The 17,794-nt window shown below is 38.5% G+C and overlaps 1 protein-coding gene across 1 annotated transcript in view; it reads right to left on the reverse strand.

The window, feature by feature from the left end:
* ANO2 (anoctamin 2) overlaps window positions 1-17,491 on the reverse strand; it is a 531,090-nt gene extending 513,599 nt beyond the window's left edge. Inside the window, exon 1 of the mRNA XM_074269016.1 lies at window positions 17,395-17,491. Coding sequence (XP_074125117.1) covers window positions 17,395-17,443 — 49 coding nt within the window. The 5' untranslated portion in view covers window positions 17,444-17,491. The remainder of the gene's footprint in view (window positions 1-17,394) is intronic.
* Between the last annotated feature and the right edge of the window lie 303 nt (window positions 17,492-17,794).

Raw genomic sequence — 17,794 nt, forward strand, 5'->3', positions numbered from 1 at the left:
TTTTGAACAGATATAATTTTTAGAATTTATCCTCTGTATTTGAAGAATGCCTTGAACAACTGTTGAGTTCTGTCCTCTTAATCTATGAAAAGTAAATACCTTCCTACATATTTGTTTGAATTTTCTCAAGTCCATTTGCAAGATCATCTCCTCTTTCCCATACTACAACCATGATTGTAGCCCAAGGATTCTGTCCTAGGATCTCTTCTCTTTTCTCTCTCTCTCCTTCTCTCTCTCTATCCCTGCCCCTTCTCTCCCATCTTCAACTATCATATTTCTACCAATGATATCCATATTTTCATATCTAATATCTTTGCTGAGTTCTTATCCTATGTCACAAACTGCCTATTACCTAGACATCCAATGGGTAGCTCAAACACAACATATCCAAAACAAAACACACTATCTCCCTAAATCCACCATACCACTCCTTCAAATATACCTGTTTCTATTCAGGCCACTATCAACTTTCCTCTTCCCCAGTTTTACAACTATCTTCTTTTCAAAGTGATCTTCTTTTCATCCCTCTCCTTTATCCTCAATATACAATTATTTGCTTAGTCTTGTCAATTCTACTTCCAGAATACCTCTTGCATCCATCCCTTATTCTTCACTCATATAGCCATCACCCTAATTCAAGCTCTTACCACTCCTTGCTAGTATTTCCTAATCTGCCTCCCTTTAATTAAGCCTTTCCAATCCATCCTGCATGTAGCTGACAAATTCGTTTTTCTAAAATATTGGTCTGACTTACATCTATGCCCAAGAAGCTTCATTAAGCCCTTTTGCCTTTAGAATAAAGAACATATAAAACACTCTCTCTACTCTTTCATAGACTCAATGGTTGATGCTCACACATGGTAGTGTATACATGGGCTTCTTACATAAGTTTGAGTTTGGACTTTAGGAAGCCTCTTCTGCTTGTGGTTCTTTGCGTGAGCAAAGATGAATAAATATGGTATTTAGAGCTCTAAAAGATCTGGCTCCAACATCCTTTTTGAGACTAATATCAAATTACTTCCCATGAGGTACTCCATGTTCCAGACAAAGGATCTATTTACTATTCCTTATACGTGATATTCGAGCTCCTATTCCCATGCATTTGCTCAAAGGCCCTCTCTGCTCTCCTCTGCCTTTTGGAATTCTTCAAAATTCAAGTGTCATTATTACGAGACTTTTTTCTTGATTGTTGTTCAGTTGTTTCGATCGAATGATTTGTAATGACCACTTTTGGGATTTTCTTGGTAAAGATCCTGGGGTGGATTCAACTCAGTTTATAGATGAGGAAACTAAGGCAAACATGGTTAAGTAATTTGCCCAGGGTAACACAGCTAGTGTCTAAGGCCAGATCTGAATTTAGGAATAGAAGTTTCTGAATTTAGCATCCATACCCTATCCACTGCACCACCTACCTGCTTCCCTCCTTTCTTGATTGCTCCAGTTTTAGTAATTTCTTCATCACACCACTATAATTAATTTAGATTTATTTTGAATATACTTTTGCATCTATTAAAATATTTATAACTTGTATGTTGTTCCTCCCACCCCCCATCCCATAGGACCAGAATTCCCTTCATTTCCCAAAATAGTGACCAATTGTCCCTAAAAGACAACATAGCTGTTTCTGGAACCTGATTAGCTCTTTCCTCCCTTGGCCTCTTCCTGGTCACCTAAGGACTGATTTAGTGGATATCAAAGGAATATAAGAGGCAGTACATCCTGCCCTGCTGAAAAGATATGTTTCCATGTTAGAGACAAAGAGGGCAAAGAGTATAGATATAAGGTGCCACTGTATCCTTGTTATGTTAGAACTAAATATATCTCCTTTTGTTAACTGTTTGATGACTTATGAGAGCTTCATTCCTTCCCAACACTGAATCTTAATGATCAAGATACTGACATTAGGCCTGTTCCCAACATTTTTTCCTAGGAATATAAGCTCCATGAAGACAATTTATTTCATTTCTTTTTCTTTTCTTTTCTTTTCTTTTCTTTTCTTTTTTTTTTTGCCTTTCTATCCCCAGAAACTGACATCATGTCTGACATATAATAACAAAATAAATAACAAATAACAAAAGCTTTTCTAATCCCTCAAGAACTTGAAGACAAATAAAACTTCAATGCTACTTCCTTAAGTACTCTCTTCTCTACAACAAGTATCTTTATTTTTATCCAATCTTACTTACTCTCCTCTGGACATGTAGCAGCTTGCCAAAACCCTTTTTAAATATGACTGAAAGAGGATGGTTATCTCTAAAAATGAAATGATTATGAAATAATTGTGAATAATTCCAATGAAGAAGAAAAAGAAGTGGTTTAAATATGATCCCATCAGAACATAAGCTTTGTCATAAAAGAAATAGTAAAAAATATTCAGCCTCTCTAAACAATATGAGTTTGCTTCCCCATATTATGACAGGTATTATGTTGAGAAGAATAGCTAGCCAGCTAAATCTTAGCAGATCTTAAAAAGAGTATTTTTAGCCTCTGGCACACTCATACTTCCCATCTGCTAAGCACATGAAAATTGTGTAAACTTCTCTCTCCTCTTTCATAGACTCAATGGTAGATGCTCACACATGGTAGTGGCTACATGGGCTTTTTACATAAGCTTGAGCTTGGAATTTGGGAAGCCTCTTCTGCTTGTGGTTCTTTGCTTGAGCAAGAGATGAATAAATAATGATCTTGAAACTGATATGTCCAGCCTCAAAGGCAACCTTGTAAGTTCAAGAGTTTGAGAACATTCAAAGCCTTTGATGATCTAGCATTCTTCCTACAACCACACACCTTTTCCCAGACTTTTTACACTTTATACTTCACTATATATGCTTTGACCCAGTGGCTTTCTTATGTTTTCTCAAACAGAACATTATTTCTTGGCTTTGCAGGCATTTTCCAATGTTCTCCTTCCTCCTTTTAGACCTCCTGGCTTCCTTCAAATCTCAGGAAAAATCCCCCTTTTTAACAAGGAGCATTTTCTAATCCCTCTTAATCCCAGAGTAGCTTCTGTTGGTTATTTCCTATTTCTCTTGCATATGAAGATATGCATATATCTTGATCATATAGAGTTGTTTGCAGGTTGTGCTCCCCCCCCCCCATTAGATGATGAGTTTCTCAAGGGAAGGGACTATCTTTTGCTATTTTGTATCCCTAGTGCTTACACAGTGTCTGATACAGAGTAAGCATTTAATGAATATGTGTTGCTATTAAATCCTTCCTTTTCAAAGAATACTGATGACATCACAGTGGGTTGGGTGATGTCCTGACTTATACATGAAATGGATTTAAGTGAGGCAGAATAGTCCAAACTCCTCAGACTCATCCTCTCTTTCAAAGCCACTGAAGTACAGTTGCAAGACAAAAGCCAAGAAGACAACAGGCAACTGTTTAGGATATGACAGATGACCTCAGGGGTTTTCAAGGTCTAACCCAATTCTAAGAGCTTCACATCACCTTTGGCTGATTCATGACCATTGGAAAACTTCATATCCATCTATTCTATGGGGGAAGTTTTCAAATCTTTGGAGTTGACATCCCCCTAACTCAATGACAGGTTTGATGTCTGTCAGTTATCCTCAACCCAGTTTAACTCATGTGCCAGGGTATAGTAGATGTACATACTATAACATCTTGGAGCCCCCAATGAGAGAGTAGTAAATGCTTACTGACTGGATGACAGGGGAAATTTTTTTTCTACAACTACACCTTTCTTGGAGGTACCCAATGATAAACGGATATATTTAAGCCAGGTGCTGGTTGGTCATAAAAAGATATAGACTTTAAGGGAATTCTTCAGTTAGTGCAAAGTAGAAACTAAGGTATCTCATGCTTTATTAACCTCCCAGGAGATGATAATAAAAGTTATGGGTTATTGTTTGTGATGTGTGCATGTGATTCTTTTGTATAACATTTCTTTTGTGTGGAGAAAATAAAAGGTTATTGTATACCTGATCTACATTATACATTAATTAAGTACTTTTCTGATCTCATATTTTTATGCAATCAGAGTTAAATTACTACTCCAAGATCACATAGTAATTGTCTGAGGCCTGATGTACACTTAATTCCTTCTGACTCTAAAGCAGGTGTTCCATTGCACTACAGCTTCCCCATCTACTCCCTTTTAGAAATATTCTAGACATGAGTTAAGCCTAAACTTTCATTAAGTGATCTTCCCTATGGCACTAAAATAGGGATATAAAAAGTCAGAAGGGTGAGCAAGAATCTGACTCCTCTTTTAAGAGACCAAGATCCACTAAGACTGAGCTCAAACCATGTAAACCTATAATGGGACTCCTTATCATGGGAGAATGTGCCCCAATCTCCCAGGGCCACTAAAGGAATCAATACAATGGAAGGAAGGAAGGAAGGAAGGAAGAAAGGAAGGAAGGAAGGAAGGAAGGAAGGAAGGAAGGAAGGAAGGAAGGAAGGAAGGAAGGAAGGAAGGAAGGAAGGAAGGAAGGAAGGAAGGAAGGAAGGAAGGAAGGAAGGAAGGAAGGAAGGAAGGAAGGAAGGAAGAGAGGGAGGGAGGAAGGAAGGAAGGAGGAAAGAAGGAAGGAAGGAAAGAAGGAAGGAAGGAAGGAAGGAAAGAAGGAAGGGAGGGAGGGAGGAAGGAAGGAAGGAAGGAAGGAAGGAAGGAAGGAAGGAAGGAAGGAAGGAAGGAGGGAAGGAAGGAGGGAAGTAAGGAAAGAAAGAAGGAAAGAAGGAAGGAAGGAAGGAAGGAAGGAAGGAAGGAAGGAAGGAAGGAGGGAGGGAAGGAAGGAAGGAAGGAGGGAAGGAAGGAAGGAGGGAGGGAAGGAAGGAAGGAGGGAGGGAAGGAAGGAAGGAGGGAGGGAAGGAAGGAAGGAGGGAGGGAAGGAAGGAAGGAGGGAGGGAAGGAAGGAAGGAGGGAGGGAAGGAAGGAAGGAGGGAGGGAAGGAAGGAAGGAGGGAGGGAAGGAAGGAAGGAAGGAAGGAGGGAAGGAAGGAAGGAGGGAGGGAAGGAAGGAAGGAAGGAGGGAAGGAAGGAAGGAAGGAAGGAGGGAAGGAAGGAAGGAGGGAGGGAAGGAAGGAAGGAGGGAGGGAAGGAAGGAAGGAAGGAAGGAGGGAAGGAAGGAAGGAGGGAGGGAAGGAAGGAAGGAGGGAGGGAAGGAAGGAAGGAGGGAGGGAAGGAAGGAAGGAGGGAGGGAAGGAAGGAAGGAGGGAGGGAAGGAAGGAAGGAAGGAAGGAGGGAAGGAAGGAAGGAGGGAGGGAAGGAAGGAAGGAAGGAAGGAGGGAAGGAAGGAAGGAGGGAGGGAAGGAAGGAAGAAAAAGAAATTGCTGACAATACTCTAATATTTGATAAACTCAAAATCCCTAGGTATTTGAGGTAAGAATTCACTACTTAACAAAAACTTCACTACTTGACTAGCAAAAACTGCTAGGAAAACTGGAAAAGCAGTTTGGCAGAAGCTATATATAGACGAGCATTTCAAATATAAACACACACACATATAAATATACATATTTGAATTTATATAAATATATATATATATATCAAAATAAGCTTCAAGTGGATATGTAACTTAGACACATCAGGAAGAAATTAGAGGAGCAATGAAAAAATTCCCCTTCAGATCTATGGAAAGGAAACTAAGAATTCATGATCCCTGAATATCAAGAGATAGAGATACAATTAAAAAGGTTTTACACAAAGAAACCAATGCAGATGAAACTTAAAAAAAAAAAAAATCAGAGAACTAGGTGGGGAAATCATTACTAAGTTTCTCTGATAAAGGTCTCTTATTTAAGATTTATGCAGAATACCATAATCAACTTGCCTGCTCCAAAAGAACTTGAGACAACTTTACTTCCAGACTAAATAAGTATGTATGATAACCTCCTGATCCAATCCTCAATGATTAATAAACTTTCACCCCATCTTGGTGATTCTGGACCCCTAACTGCCATTATTCAAAGTCCATTCTTGGTCTTTCACTGGCTGCTTCATAATTCTTAACTAGAAGGTAGCCCAACATATTGAGAACTCGAAGAATTCAAATCTAACCTTGGACACTTATTATATGTGTGACCTTGAGGCAAACTACTTAAATTGCTATTTGCCTCAGCTTCCTCTACTATAAAACATGGGTAATAATAAGACCTCTTAGGTTTGTTGTGAAGACCAAATGAAATATTTGTAAAAGTGCTTAGCACAGGGCCTGGAACACAGTAGGTATTATAAATGGTTACTACTTTTCCCTTCCCTTCCCCCAATCTTTCCTAACCTACACCCACCAACTTCCCATTCATTCCATCCACTTACTCTCTGGAGTCCCTGCTCCATAGGGTTAACAAAAAATAACTCATCTTACTTTTTTTTTTTTTTTTTTTCCCTTTTCCTGCTTCTTCTCTCTCCTTGCACTCACTGTGACCTGGCTCCATCCTGATGACATAGTTTCCCTCTGCTAGAACTGTTTGCACTTTCATTCATAACTCTAATTCATGGTTGTGTGGGAGTAGTTAGAATATTCCTTGCTTCCCATCATCATTTCCATATTTTCCCTTCACCACAAGTACTCAACTTCTGTTCTTCTGCAGTTATACAATCCATATGTATCACCCAATCAATATTCTGGTGATCACTCCTACTCTTCTCCTTCCTTCATTCTTTCCTTACTCCTTTCCTATGATCTACTCCTTCACCTCACCTAAGTATAGAGAGATGGTCCTATTCTTTTTTTTTTTTTTTTTTTTTTTTTTTTTTTTTTTTAATTTTTATTTTATTTTATTTTATAATTATAACATTTTTTGACAGTACATATGCATGGGTAATTTTTTACAACATTATCCCTTGCACTTACTTCTATTCAGATTTTTTCCCTTCCTCCCCCAAACCCCTCCCCCAGATGGCAAGCAGTCTTATATATGTTAAATATATTACAGTATAATTTAGATACAATATATGTGTGTAGAACCGAATTTTTTGTTGCACAGGAAGAATTGGATTCAGAAGGTAAAAATAACAGTTTACATTCATTTCCCATTGTTCCTTTTCTGGATGTAGCTGGTTCTTTCCATCATTAATCAATTGGAATTGGATTAGCTCTTCTCTATGTTGAAGAAATCCACTTCCATCAGCATACATCCTCGTACAGTATCATTGTTGAAGTGTATAATGATCTTCTGGTTCTGCTCGTTTCACTCAGCATCAGTTGATGTAAGTCTCTCCAAGCCTCTCTATATTTCTCCTGTTGGTCATTTCTTATAGAACAATAATATTCCATAACATTCATATACCATAGTTTACCCAACCATTCTCCAATTGATGGACATCCATTCATCTTCCAACTTCTAGCCACTATGAAAAGGGCTGCCACAAACATTTTGGCACATACAGGACCCTTTCCCTTCTCTAGTAGTTCCTTGGGGTATAAGCCCAGTAGTAGTATGGCTGGGTCAAAGGGTATGCACATTTTGATAACTTTTTGGGCATAATTCCAGATTGCTCTCCAGAATGGTTGGATTCTTTCACAACTCCACCAACAATGCATCAGTGTCCCAGTTTTCCCACAGCCCCTCCAACATTCATCGTTATTTGTTCCTGTCATCTTAGCCAATCTGACAGGTGTGTAATGATACCTCAGAGTTGTCTTAATTTGCATTTCTCTGATCAATAGTGATTTGGAACACTCTTTCATATGAGTGGAAATAGTTTTAATTTCATCATCTGAAAATTGTCTGTTCATATCCTTTGACCATTTATCAATTGGAGAATGGCTTGATTTCTTATAGATTAAAGTCAATTCTCTGTATATTTTGGAGATGAGGCCTTTATCAGAACCTTTAACTGTAAAAATTTTTTCCCAATTTGTTACTTCCCTTCTAATCTTGTTTGCATTAGTTTTGTTTGTGCAGAAACTTTTTAATTTGGTGTAATCAAAATGTTCTATTTTGTGATCAATAATGGTCTCTAGTTCTCCCTTGGACACAAACTCCTTCCTCCTCCACAAGTCTGAGAGGTAAACCATCCCATGTTCCTCCAATTTATTTATGGTTTCGTTCTTTATGCCTAAATCTTGGACCCATTTTGATCTAATCTTAGTATGTGGTGTTAAATGTGGGTCCATGCCTAGTTTCTGCCATACTAATTTCCAGTTTTCCCAGCAGTTTTTGTCAAATAATGAATTCTTATCCCAAAATTTGGGATCTTTGGGTTTGTCAAAGATTAGATTGCTATTTTTATTCACTATCTTGTCCTGTGAACCTAACCTATGCCACTGATCAACTAGTCTATTTCTTAGCCAATACCAAATGGTTTTGGTGACTGTTGCTTTATAATATAGCTTTAAATCAGGTACACTTAGACCACCTTCCTCTGACTTTTTTTTCATTAGTTCCCTTGCAATTCTCGACCTTTTATTCTTCCATATGAATTTTGTTGTTATTTTTTCTAGGTCATTAAAATAGTTTCTTGGGAGTCTGATTGGTATAGCACTAAATAAATAGATTAGTTTGGGGAGTATTGTCATCTTTATTATATTCGCTCGGCCTATCCAAGAACATTGAATGTCTTTCCAATTATTTAAATCTGACTTTATTTTTGTGGCAAGTGTTTTGTAATTTTGCTCATATAATTCCTGACTCTCCTTTGGTAGATATATTCCCAAATATTTGATACTATCGACTGTTATTTTGAATGGAATTTCTCTTTGTATCTCTTGCTGTTGGATTGTGTTGGTAATGTATAAAAATCCTGAGGATTTATGTGGATTTATTTTGTATCCTGCGACTTTGCTAAAATTCTGAATTATTTCTAATAGCTTTTTAGCAGAGTCTTTGGGGTTCTCTAAGTATACCATCATGTCATCTGCGAAAAGTGACAATTTGATTTCTTCATTTCCTACTCTAATTCCTTGGATCTCTTTCTCGGCTCTTATTGCCAAGGCTAGAGTTTCTAGTACTATATTGAATAGTAATGGTGATAGTGGGCAACCTTGTTTCACTCCTGATCTAACAGGGAAAGGTTCTAGTTTATCACCATTACATATGATGTTTACTGAAGGGAGATGGTCCTATTCTTGATCTTGCATTCACCCACAAATGCACCACTCCTGAAATTCCTTTATCTGATCACAATCATCTTTCATCTTATTTTTCCCCTCTGCCTGGAAATCTGTAAACCTGTTCTTCATCATTAATGGGACCTCTACTACTTTATTTTTCAGTTCTTTGTCACATCATCATTTCTGCCATATTTTCTTCCCTTCCCCATTCTAACCCCTTGGTGAACTATATAACTATATACACTGTCCTTACAGAGTCTCATGACTTTATATCTTATTGAAGTTCTTGCCTTGCTAAAATTCAGCCCTGACTTCTTTTCTCCATCTGCTGACTTTGCTCCTACACAAGTACTGCTAAATAAATATAGAGAAAATAATGAAACTGTATTAAGTCAACTACAAATTTTTGTTATATAGTCTCCTCTGGGTCCTCACTGAAGCAAGGCAATCTTTTTACATCTCCCTAATCATTTTGCTATTTCACTCACCATTGTTTTTTGCAAACTTTTTCGTGCTTCCTCAAATCTCCCGTGGCCCCCATATTCTCATCCTCTTAGCTGAGAACTTCATGTAAAAAAAAATGAAAAAACAAAACATTCACCTAGAGCTCTTTTTTCTCCCCTCCTCTTACTGAGGAGGAAATCCCAAAATTCTTTTTTTTTTAAATTTTTATTTTATTTTATAATTATAACATTTTTTTGACAGTACATATGCATGGGTAATTTTTTACAACATTATCCCTTGCACTTACTTCTATTCAGATTTTTTCCCTTCCTCCCCCAACCCCCTCCCCCAGATGGCAAGCAGTCTTATATATGTTAAATATATTACAGTATATTCTAGATACAATATATGTGTGTAGAACCAAATTTTTGGTTGCACAGGAAAAATTGGATTCAGAAGGTAAAAATAACAGTTTACATTCATTTCCCAGTGTTCCTTTTCTGGATGTAGCTGGTTCTGTCCATCATTAATCAATTGGAATTGGATTAGCTCTTCTCTATGTTGAAGAAATCCACTTCCATCAGCATACATCCTCGTACAGTATCCTTGTTGAAGTGTATAATGATCTTCTGGTTCTGCTCGTTTCACTCAACATCAGTTGATGTAAGTCTCTCCAAGCCTCTCTGTATTTCTCCTGTTGGTCATTTCTTATAGAACAATAATATTCCATAACATTCATATACCATAGTTTACCCAACCATTCTCCAATTGATGGACATCCATTCATCTTCCAGCTTCTAGCCACTATGAAAAGGGCTGCCACAAACATTTTGGCACATACAGGTCCCTTTCCCTTCTTTAGTAGTTCCTTGGGGTATAAACCCAGTAGTAGTATGGCTGGGTCAAAGGGTATGCACATTTTGATAACTTTTTGGGCATAATTCCAGATTGCTCTCCAGAATGGTTGGATTCTTTCACAACTCCACCAACAATGCATCAGTGTCCCAGTTTTCCCACAATCCCAAAATTCTTAAAACCTCCTTGGACCCTTCCTCAGGGAAGGGACCCCACCCCAAGCACAGTTTCATCCTTATCTAAAAACCCATTGAATTCTATTCAAATTCTAACTCTGGCTGAAACCCAGCTAAAGCCAACCTGGGACTTCACCCATGAGCCCCTTCAGATTGTCCAAAGACCCCCTACTATACAAAGAACCAAACTAGAGTCCACTCTTTGCAGAGGTCCCAAACATGGCATCCTTACGCTGGCCATGTCAAGGATTTCTGCCCACTGGAACTGTGGTTCTGGTGCCCTTTATCTCTACCCTCAACTTTACTAACTAAACTTTACTTCCAAACCCCACAATAAACCTCTTTTATCAATCTAGGTTTTCGGGTCTGTAAATTCTTTTTACAGAGGACTCTTGTGCCGCTATTAGACCTCATTTAACTCTGTATCCTTGTACCAAATCCTAAGGGTTGCAGGGAAGCTCTATTTGACTCCCTGTACCCTGAACCTGCCACTAGACCTCAATTAAACCTAATTTCATTTAGGTACCCCTTATTTAGTTCTCATCATTACCATCACTAAAATGTCTTCTGCTACTTTGAATGTCTTCATTTCTGTTTCACATAAAGAGATGCTGAGGCAAAAGTGATTTTGTTCCATCCCATCTTCTCCAGCTTTTAAAATCTTGCATAATCTGGCCCCTTCTTTACTTTCTAATCTTTTTATACCTCACAACACCATACCCTCTGAACATACTCTGTGATACAATTAACACTTACTTCCTTGCTATTCTTGAACTGGACACTCCAATCCGCCTGGAATTTTCTCCCTCCTCATCTCTACTTCTTTCCTTCCTTTGCTTTTTTTCAAGTTTCAAAAAAGTCTCATCTTTTGCAAGAAGCTATTCCTGATTCTTTTTAATATCAATTGTTGTGTCCTGTTTTCTGGAACCCCCAAGTTGGAATGACAAAACATACCATGCTTTCTAGAGCCCCCATTCCAGGGTGATTAAAACATACCGTTTTAGTGGAGAAGTGAAGAGGTGAGACTCCTGAGGATGGTAGAAAAATGGTGTCTATTTATTACAAATTCTCTCCCCCTTCTATACCCTAGTACCCTTATGTAACCAAAACAACATTGGGCATGCGCTAAGTATATACTGCACACATGGGACCACATAAACAACTTGCTATTGTACATAGTTTGCCACCTAGTATTACTTTTCCACCTGCTATCACTCTACTTCCATCACAACAGAAGTTGTCAGTGGCCCCTGACTTCTCAGGAAGGCCAAGAGCCCTTAGGGGAGATGGGGAGCTAAATCAGACATTGTCAGCAGGTTCCTTCTGGGCTGAAGGGTCTTATACCTCATCCAGAGTTCCCCACACTGTCTGTGGCCCTCTACAATCAATGTCTTCTTTTATGTTGGTTTTCTTCAATTTAGCCTGTATGTATCTTGTTTGTGCATAGTTGTTTGCTTGTTGTCTCCCCCAGCAGATTGTAAGGACTTGAAAACAAGTCCAGTTTCTGCCTTTCTTTATATCCTCAACACTTAACATGGTACCTGGCATGTAGTAGGGATTTAATTAAGGCTTTAAGCCTAAGTTATTTAATAACTGATCCAAATATATATTAGGAGTCATACTCCAAATGATAAATAGTTAAAGAAAAAGAGAAAGACTTTTATGAATGAAAATATTCACAGAGGCAAAGAACTAAAAAATTTTTGTGATAGAAAAGAACTAGAAACTAAGTGAATGTCCAACAATTGGGAAATGGCTGAACAAATTATAGGATATGAACATAATAGAAACCTACTGAAATGTTAAAAAAAAATAAGGAAGAGAAAGCTTTCAGAAAAACCTGGTAAAACATGTGTGAACTGATGTATAATGAAGAGAACAAAATCAGTAGAATGACTTGGTACACTGTATAAATAAATAACTCTAAAGACTTTAGAACTTTGAATAATGAATGCAATGATCAGCTGTGATTCTAGAGGACTTATGATGAAACATGCTACCCATCTCCTGACAAAGAGGCCATAGACTCAGGAAAAAAATTAAGGTATAGATAGATAGATAGATAGACAGCAGACAGTTTTGAATATGTAGCAATGTTTTGTTTGTGTATAACAATTACACTGATTTTGTTTCTTTTTTTCTTTCTTTTTAATTTTTTTTCCTGAGGCAATTGGGGTTAAGTGACTTTCCCAGGGTCACATAGCTAGGAAGTGTTAAGAGTCTGAAATCAGATTTGAACTGAAGTCCTCCTGACTTCAGGACTGATATTCTATCTACTCTACCACTTAGCTGCCCCAATATTGTTTCTTTTTTAAGGAAAGAAGTGGAAGGGAAAGAATTTTTGTTGATTAAAAATAAATAAAGTTTTACAAATTGATTCTTTTGTTAATATAGAGATTAAACATATAAAGCTCCTTCCAATTTCAGATTTTTTTTCTATATGTAGTCATATTTAAAGGTCACTGTCAGGTATAGCAAGATGCTTAAAAACGAATGCCTGCTATTTTCAAGGCAAGAGTTCCCAGAAATTCCCTCTTCAATCCACAAGGGAGTTTTGCCCTGGTTGGGATTGGTGGGCCACCTCCTCCCCTCCCTCCCTAACTACAGTATGGATAAACTGAGAAGCTGTTGGGGAGGAAGAGAAAGGATGTACTCAGGAAGAAGAAAGCAAAAGCTGTGGGGTCATAGGGAAGCAGCCATCACAGAGAGTGAGAGCCAGCACATGAGACACTAAGAAGATGCTATATTTCAAGAACAAATTAGGACTTCTGAAACCAGAACTGATGATACTTCATTTCTCTTTACCATTTTTACCTCTCTCTAAAAAAAAGAGATGGGACTGATACTTTTCCTAAGATAGAAGGCTCACCCAGCTTCTTAAAATTTTGTTTACCTTTCTGTGTTTAAACATTTACATTGACCTCATTTCTCTATTCATTCTAAAGGAAAGGAAGTCAAATTTATAAAAAAGTAAGACCCATGTCCCAAATGATAAATGATTAAAATATATGATCTCTGCCCAAAGGGCTATAAATCAATACATATTCTTTGATCTAACCACACCACTACTTGGCATGAATACCAAAAGATATTTTGAGGGGAAAAAAAAGGAAAAGAAAAATGACCTATTTGTACCAAAAATATTCAAAGCAACTCTCTTCTCAGGGGAAAAAAATGGAAATTGAGGGGAGTGGCTCAATAATCTGTGGTATATATTTATGATGGAATATTACTGTTCTATGGGAAATGATGAGAAGGTACTCTTAGGAAAAAAAACTGGAAAGTCCTCCAGGAACTCAAGTGATCAACTATGAATGACTTAGCTCTTCTTAGCAATACAATGATCCAAGACGATTCCAAAAGTGTTATGATGGAAAATGCTATTCACATCCAAAAAAAAATCTATGGAGTCTAAATGCAGATCAAAGAATACTATTTTTCCCTTTTATTGGTGGTGGGTTTTTGTGGGTTTTTTCCCTTTTGTTCTGTTTCTTCTTTCACAACATTAATAATGACATGACTACACATGTATAAACTATATTAGAGTGCTTGACATTTTGGGGAGGGAAGGAGAAAAATTTGGAAGTCAAAATCTTTTTTAAAAGTTGGAAAACTTAAAATATTATTAAATAAAAAAGAGAAAAGAAAAAGAATAAAAAAAATAGATGTTCTCCAAGACCCTGTCCTGAGTCCTTTTCTTTTCTTGCCATATACATTCTATTGATGATTTCATTTGTTTCCATGAATTCAATTACCATGTATTTTATACATCTCTAAATAACTTCTTACTATACATGTTCAACATATATTGGATCACTTGACTGGGGAGAAGGTAGAAGAAAGGGAGGTTAAAAAAATTAGAACACAGGGTTTTATAGGGGTAAATGTCGAAAAATAAAAAGTTTTAATTTAAAAAAAAAAAAGTTGCAGGATATAAAATCAACCGACATATATCATCAATATTTAGCACCAACACACATACACATATACACAATTTATGCAACACAAATAAAAATAAAATGGGGGATGGAGAGATTAAATAAATAAATAACTCCTTAAACTAGATACCATTTCTAAATTCTCTTCTTAAATCCAGTCCCAATTCAGTCAACAATTCAGTCTATTTAACATCTACAATTGTTTGCTGTATATCACTACTTAGATATCTCATTAGCATCTCAAACTCAACGAAGTCAAAAACAAATTGTCTATTTTCTCCTCAAAATATACCCCTCTTCCCAACTTCCTTTTTTTAGCTTAGGGCCAAAACTTTGCCAGTGACCCAAGTTTGTAACTTTAGAGACATCTCCATTCCTCCTCCCTGTCCTTCATCAATCAATCAATTGCCAGGTTTCATCTTTCCTGTTCTCACAGTATCTCAAACACCTGGACCCTTCACTCCACTCAAATACCAATGACCCCAGTCCAGGCCTTCATTACCTTTTATTTGTATTCCTAATTGGTCTCTTAAGATTTCCCTCCCTACCCTCCCTCCCAGATCTTCCCCCTGGCTGCTCAAATACTTTTCCTAAGACACAGGTATGACCACACTCGATGGACAACAATTTATCCTGCTTTCCCAGCTATCACTGTGACAACCTTAAGCCACATATTCCAATTTTCCAATTCTTTATAGAAAATTCCTACAAAGGTCTACCATGAGGAGTGTCTGACTTAAAAAAATATTCAAACACTTTATATAAGGCAATAAGTTACAGCACTTTCCATGAGGTAGAATAGATTCAATTTTGAGAGAGTCAAGGGTCACTTAGCTCTAGACCATGATCCCTAACAGGATCAAGCACCCCTCCAGCTGGAATAGTCCACCTTATAATGCAGCATAGATCTCTTGAGGATGAGTGACTGTGAGCTGGTATGACTTTCTCTTGATTTTATACACTGTTTATGAACCTCATCTAAAAAGCAACCATTAGTGCCTCACATGGTAACTTTTTTCATCTTCAGAACAGCACAAAAGGTTATTCATCAAAAACCTTCCATGACTCCCTATTGCCTCCAAGATAAAATGCAATCTCCTCCTTTCATTTAAGAGCCATGGGGACTCTAATTTTTGTCTTCATATTTTCCTCAGTGTCTTCCCTATGGAAAGTATTTAATAAATGTTGCCTAATTGAATTAGGCTAAGCATACTGCATTTCTTTCAGATGCATTGTTTCATTTTCACCTGGACTTTCAATTTGGGGAACTATATACAATGCCAGAAAGTTTTCAGTTCGCTTTCACTTTTAGGAATTTATTTTAGTTCTCACTCCCTACTCTTAAAATGCAAGCATTTCCCAAAAACATTTAAAATATATGCATTTTAATAATATTTTATTTTTACATCACCTCCATTTCTAAATATAGTGCTCTCTTCTTCCCCTTTCAAGCCAGCTCTTATAATAACCAAGCCTCTTTCCAAAAAGAACAAGAGATGAGGGAAGAAAGCAACTAAAATAATCTACAATCAAAACATCACAAGTCAAACAAGTATGTGATAAGTCTGTATCCCTAATCTCCCATCACTCCAATGAAGGTGGATTATCATTTATTCTTTGTGGACAAGTTTCTCATGGACCTTTGCACTATTCAAGCATCACATGGAATGAGATACTCTGACACTAATCTGGGCCTGGTACTTTCAGGGGCAGATAACCAACAGAGAACGTGGGAGCCAAATAGAATGAAGAAAGGGATAAAATAGCAGTCTCTTAAGCGCCTTTATTGGGAAAATGAGAATGAACAAAATGAGTCACAACAGCCAGCTCTCCAAATGAGAGATTTTGCAATCTAAAGACACCTACCATCAAAGATAGAAGAGCTGTAGAAAAGCACTGTACTGCCTGTGACCTTGACCATGACACTTCCCCTATATAGGTCTGCAGGTAATCACCAAGAGATGACTTCTAAGATCCTTCCCGGTCCCAACATTCTATGATTCTGAAAGGAGAGTTGTGTGAGGGCATCTTTGTGTATTTTAGGACTAAAAGCAATTACTATGACAAGCCAAAGTGACGTAAGCAGACATCCAGCCTCCAGAGGATGGAGAGTCCTTGGCCTTTAGAATGAATTAGACTTTTTTCCATTGAGATCTGTCTGGTCTGGCTCAATAAACACCAAAGTACAACATAGGTTATATAGGTTCCTTAGATCTTTTCCCACATAGCACCCAAAAGCACCAAGACTGTAGTGGGAACTAGATCTAAGTACCACATTTCTCATGACATTCTGTCTATCTAAATCACGCCAGAGAGAACAGAAAACAAGGCCACAAAAGCCATGGCCCCCTGCAGGAGCAGCCTTAGCTGGGGTGGCTGTCTATGCCTGGGATTTTAGGGTTTCTGTACCACACATTTCCTCAGTCTGTCAGAGTTTGAAATTACTTGAACAGGTGGCAAGACCTTTCATTCTGGAAAACAATGCCTCCACACCGAAGTGTAAACGATTGATATTTTAGGGTCCCTGGGGGAAAGATGCGGGGTTGGGGTAGCCGGTGGGGAGGTAGTGAATGGAGTAGGATCCTACAACTTCTAAAAGGGAAAGAGGCCTTTAGAGGAGCTTGAAGTAAGCTTATCTTAAACCTTATCTACTTAACAATTTCCTCCTGGGGGAGGCATAGGTCTCGGAGTCTCAAGAATACCACCAGAACCCCAATTCGTTTTTACCCAAGACAATAGGTTCTCCTCCAAGTTTTCACGGGTCCGGAAGTCCAAAGGAATTGCCTCCATGTCCCTGTCAGACACTCTCCCCCCTCACAGGGCGCCCTCTCCTTCTTAAAACTTCTCCCCTTGAATTCTTCAAGTGTGCGGGGCAGTGATTCCCTCTTACACCTGCTGAAGCAGGTGTAGCCTCCTCCCCAACCCAGAAAGGGGTGCTCCCCCAACCCCCTGCACTCACCCGTCTGCGCTGTGCCCCGCGGACACTCACCATGCGCCCTGGTGGCCATGGTGCTGGACAGCGGGGTCCTGGCGTGAGAAAACCAGGCAGCCGAGCTGCTGGCGGGACTGTGCCGGTTTATCTCAGCGAGGTTAATTCCATCGCGGCTCAACCTGCTCAGGACTAACCCGCCCCATCCCCTACCACTGCTGCAGCCGCCTCCTCCACCTCCTCCTCTTTCCCACCCCGCCCCCTTCCCCCTTTTTCCTTCTGTCTTTCTCTTCTCCCTTCCCGTTCCCGGGGCTGCTGCCTCAGAGAGGCCATAGGAAACCCCTCCAGCTCAGGACCCCGGGCGCCAGATTCTGTTAAAGTACGTGGGCAGGGTTAGTGGTCCCTGCGGATGCTGACTTCTTTCCCTCAG

Source organism: Sminthopsis crassicaudata, chromosome 5, assembly GCF_048593235.1.
Source record: "Sminthopsis crassicaudata isolate SCR6 chromosome 5, ASM4859323v1, whole genome shotgun sequence".
Taxonomy (NCBI): domain Eukaryota; kingdom Metazoa; phylum Chordata; class Mammalia; order Dasyuromorphia; family Dasyuridae; genus Sminthopsis; species Sminthopsis crassicaudata.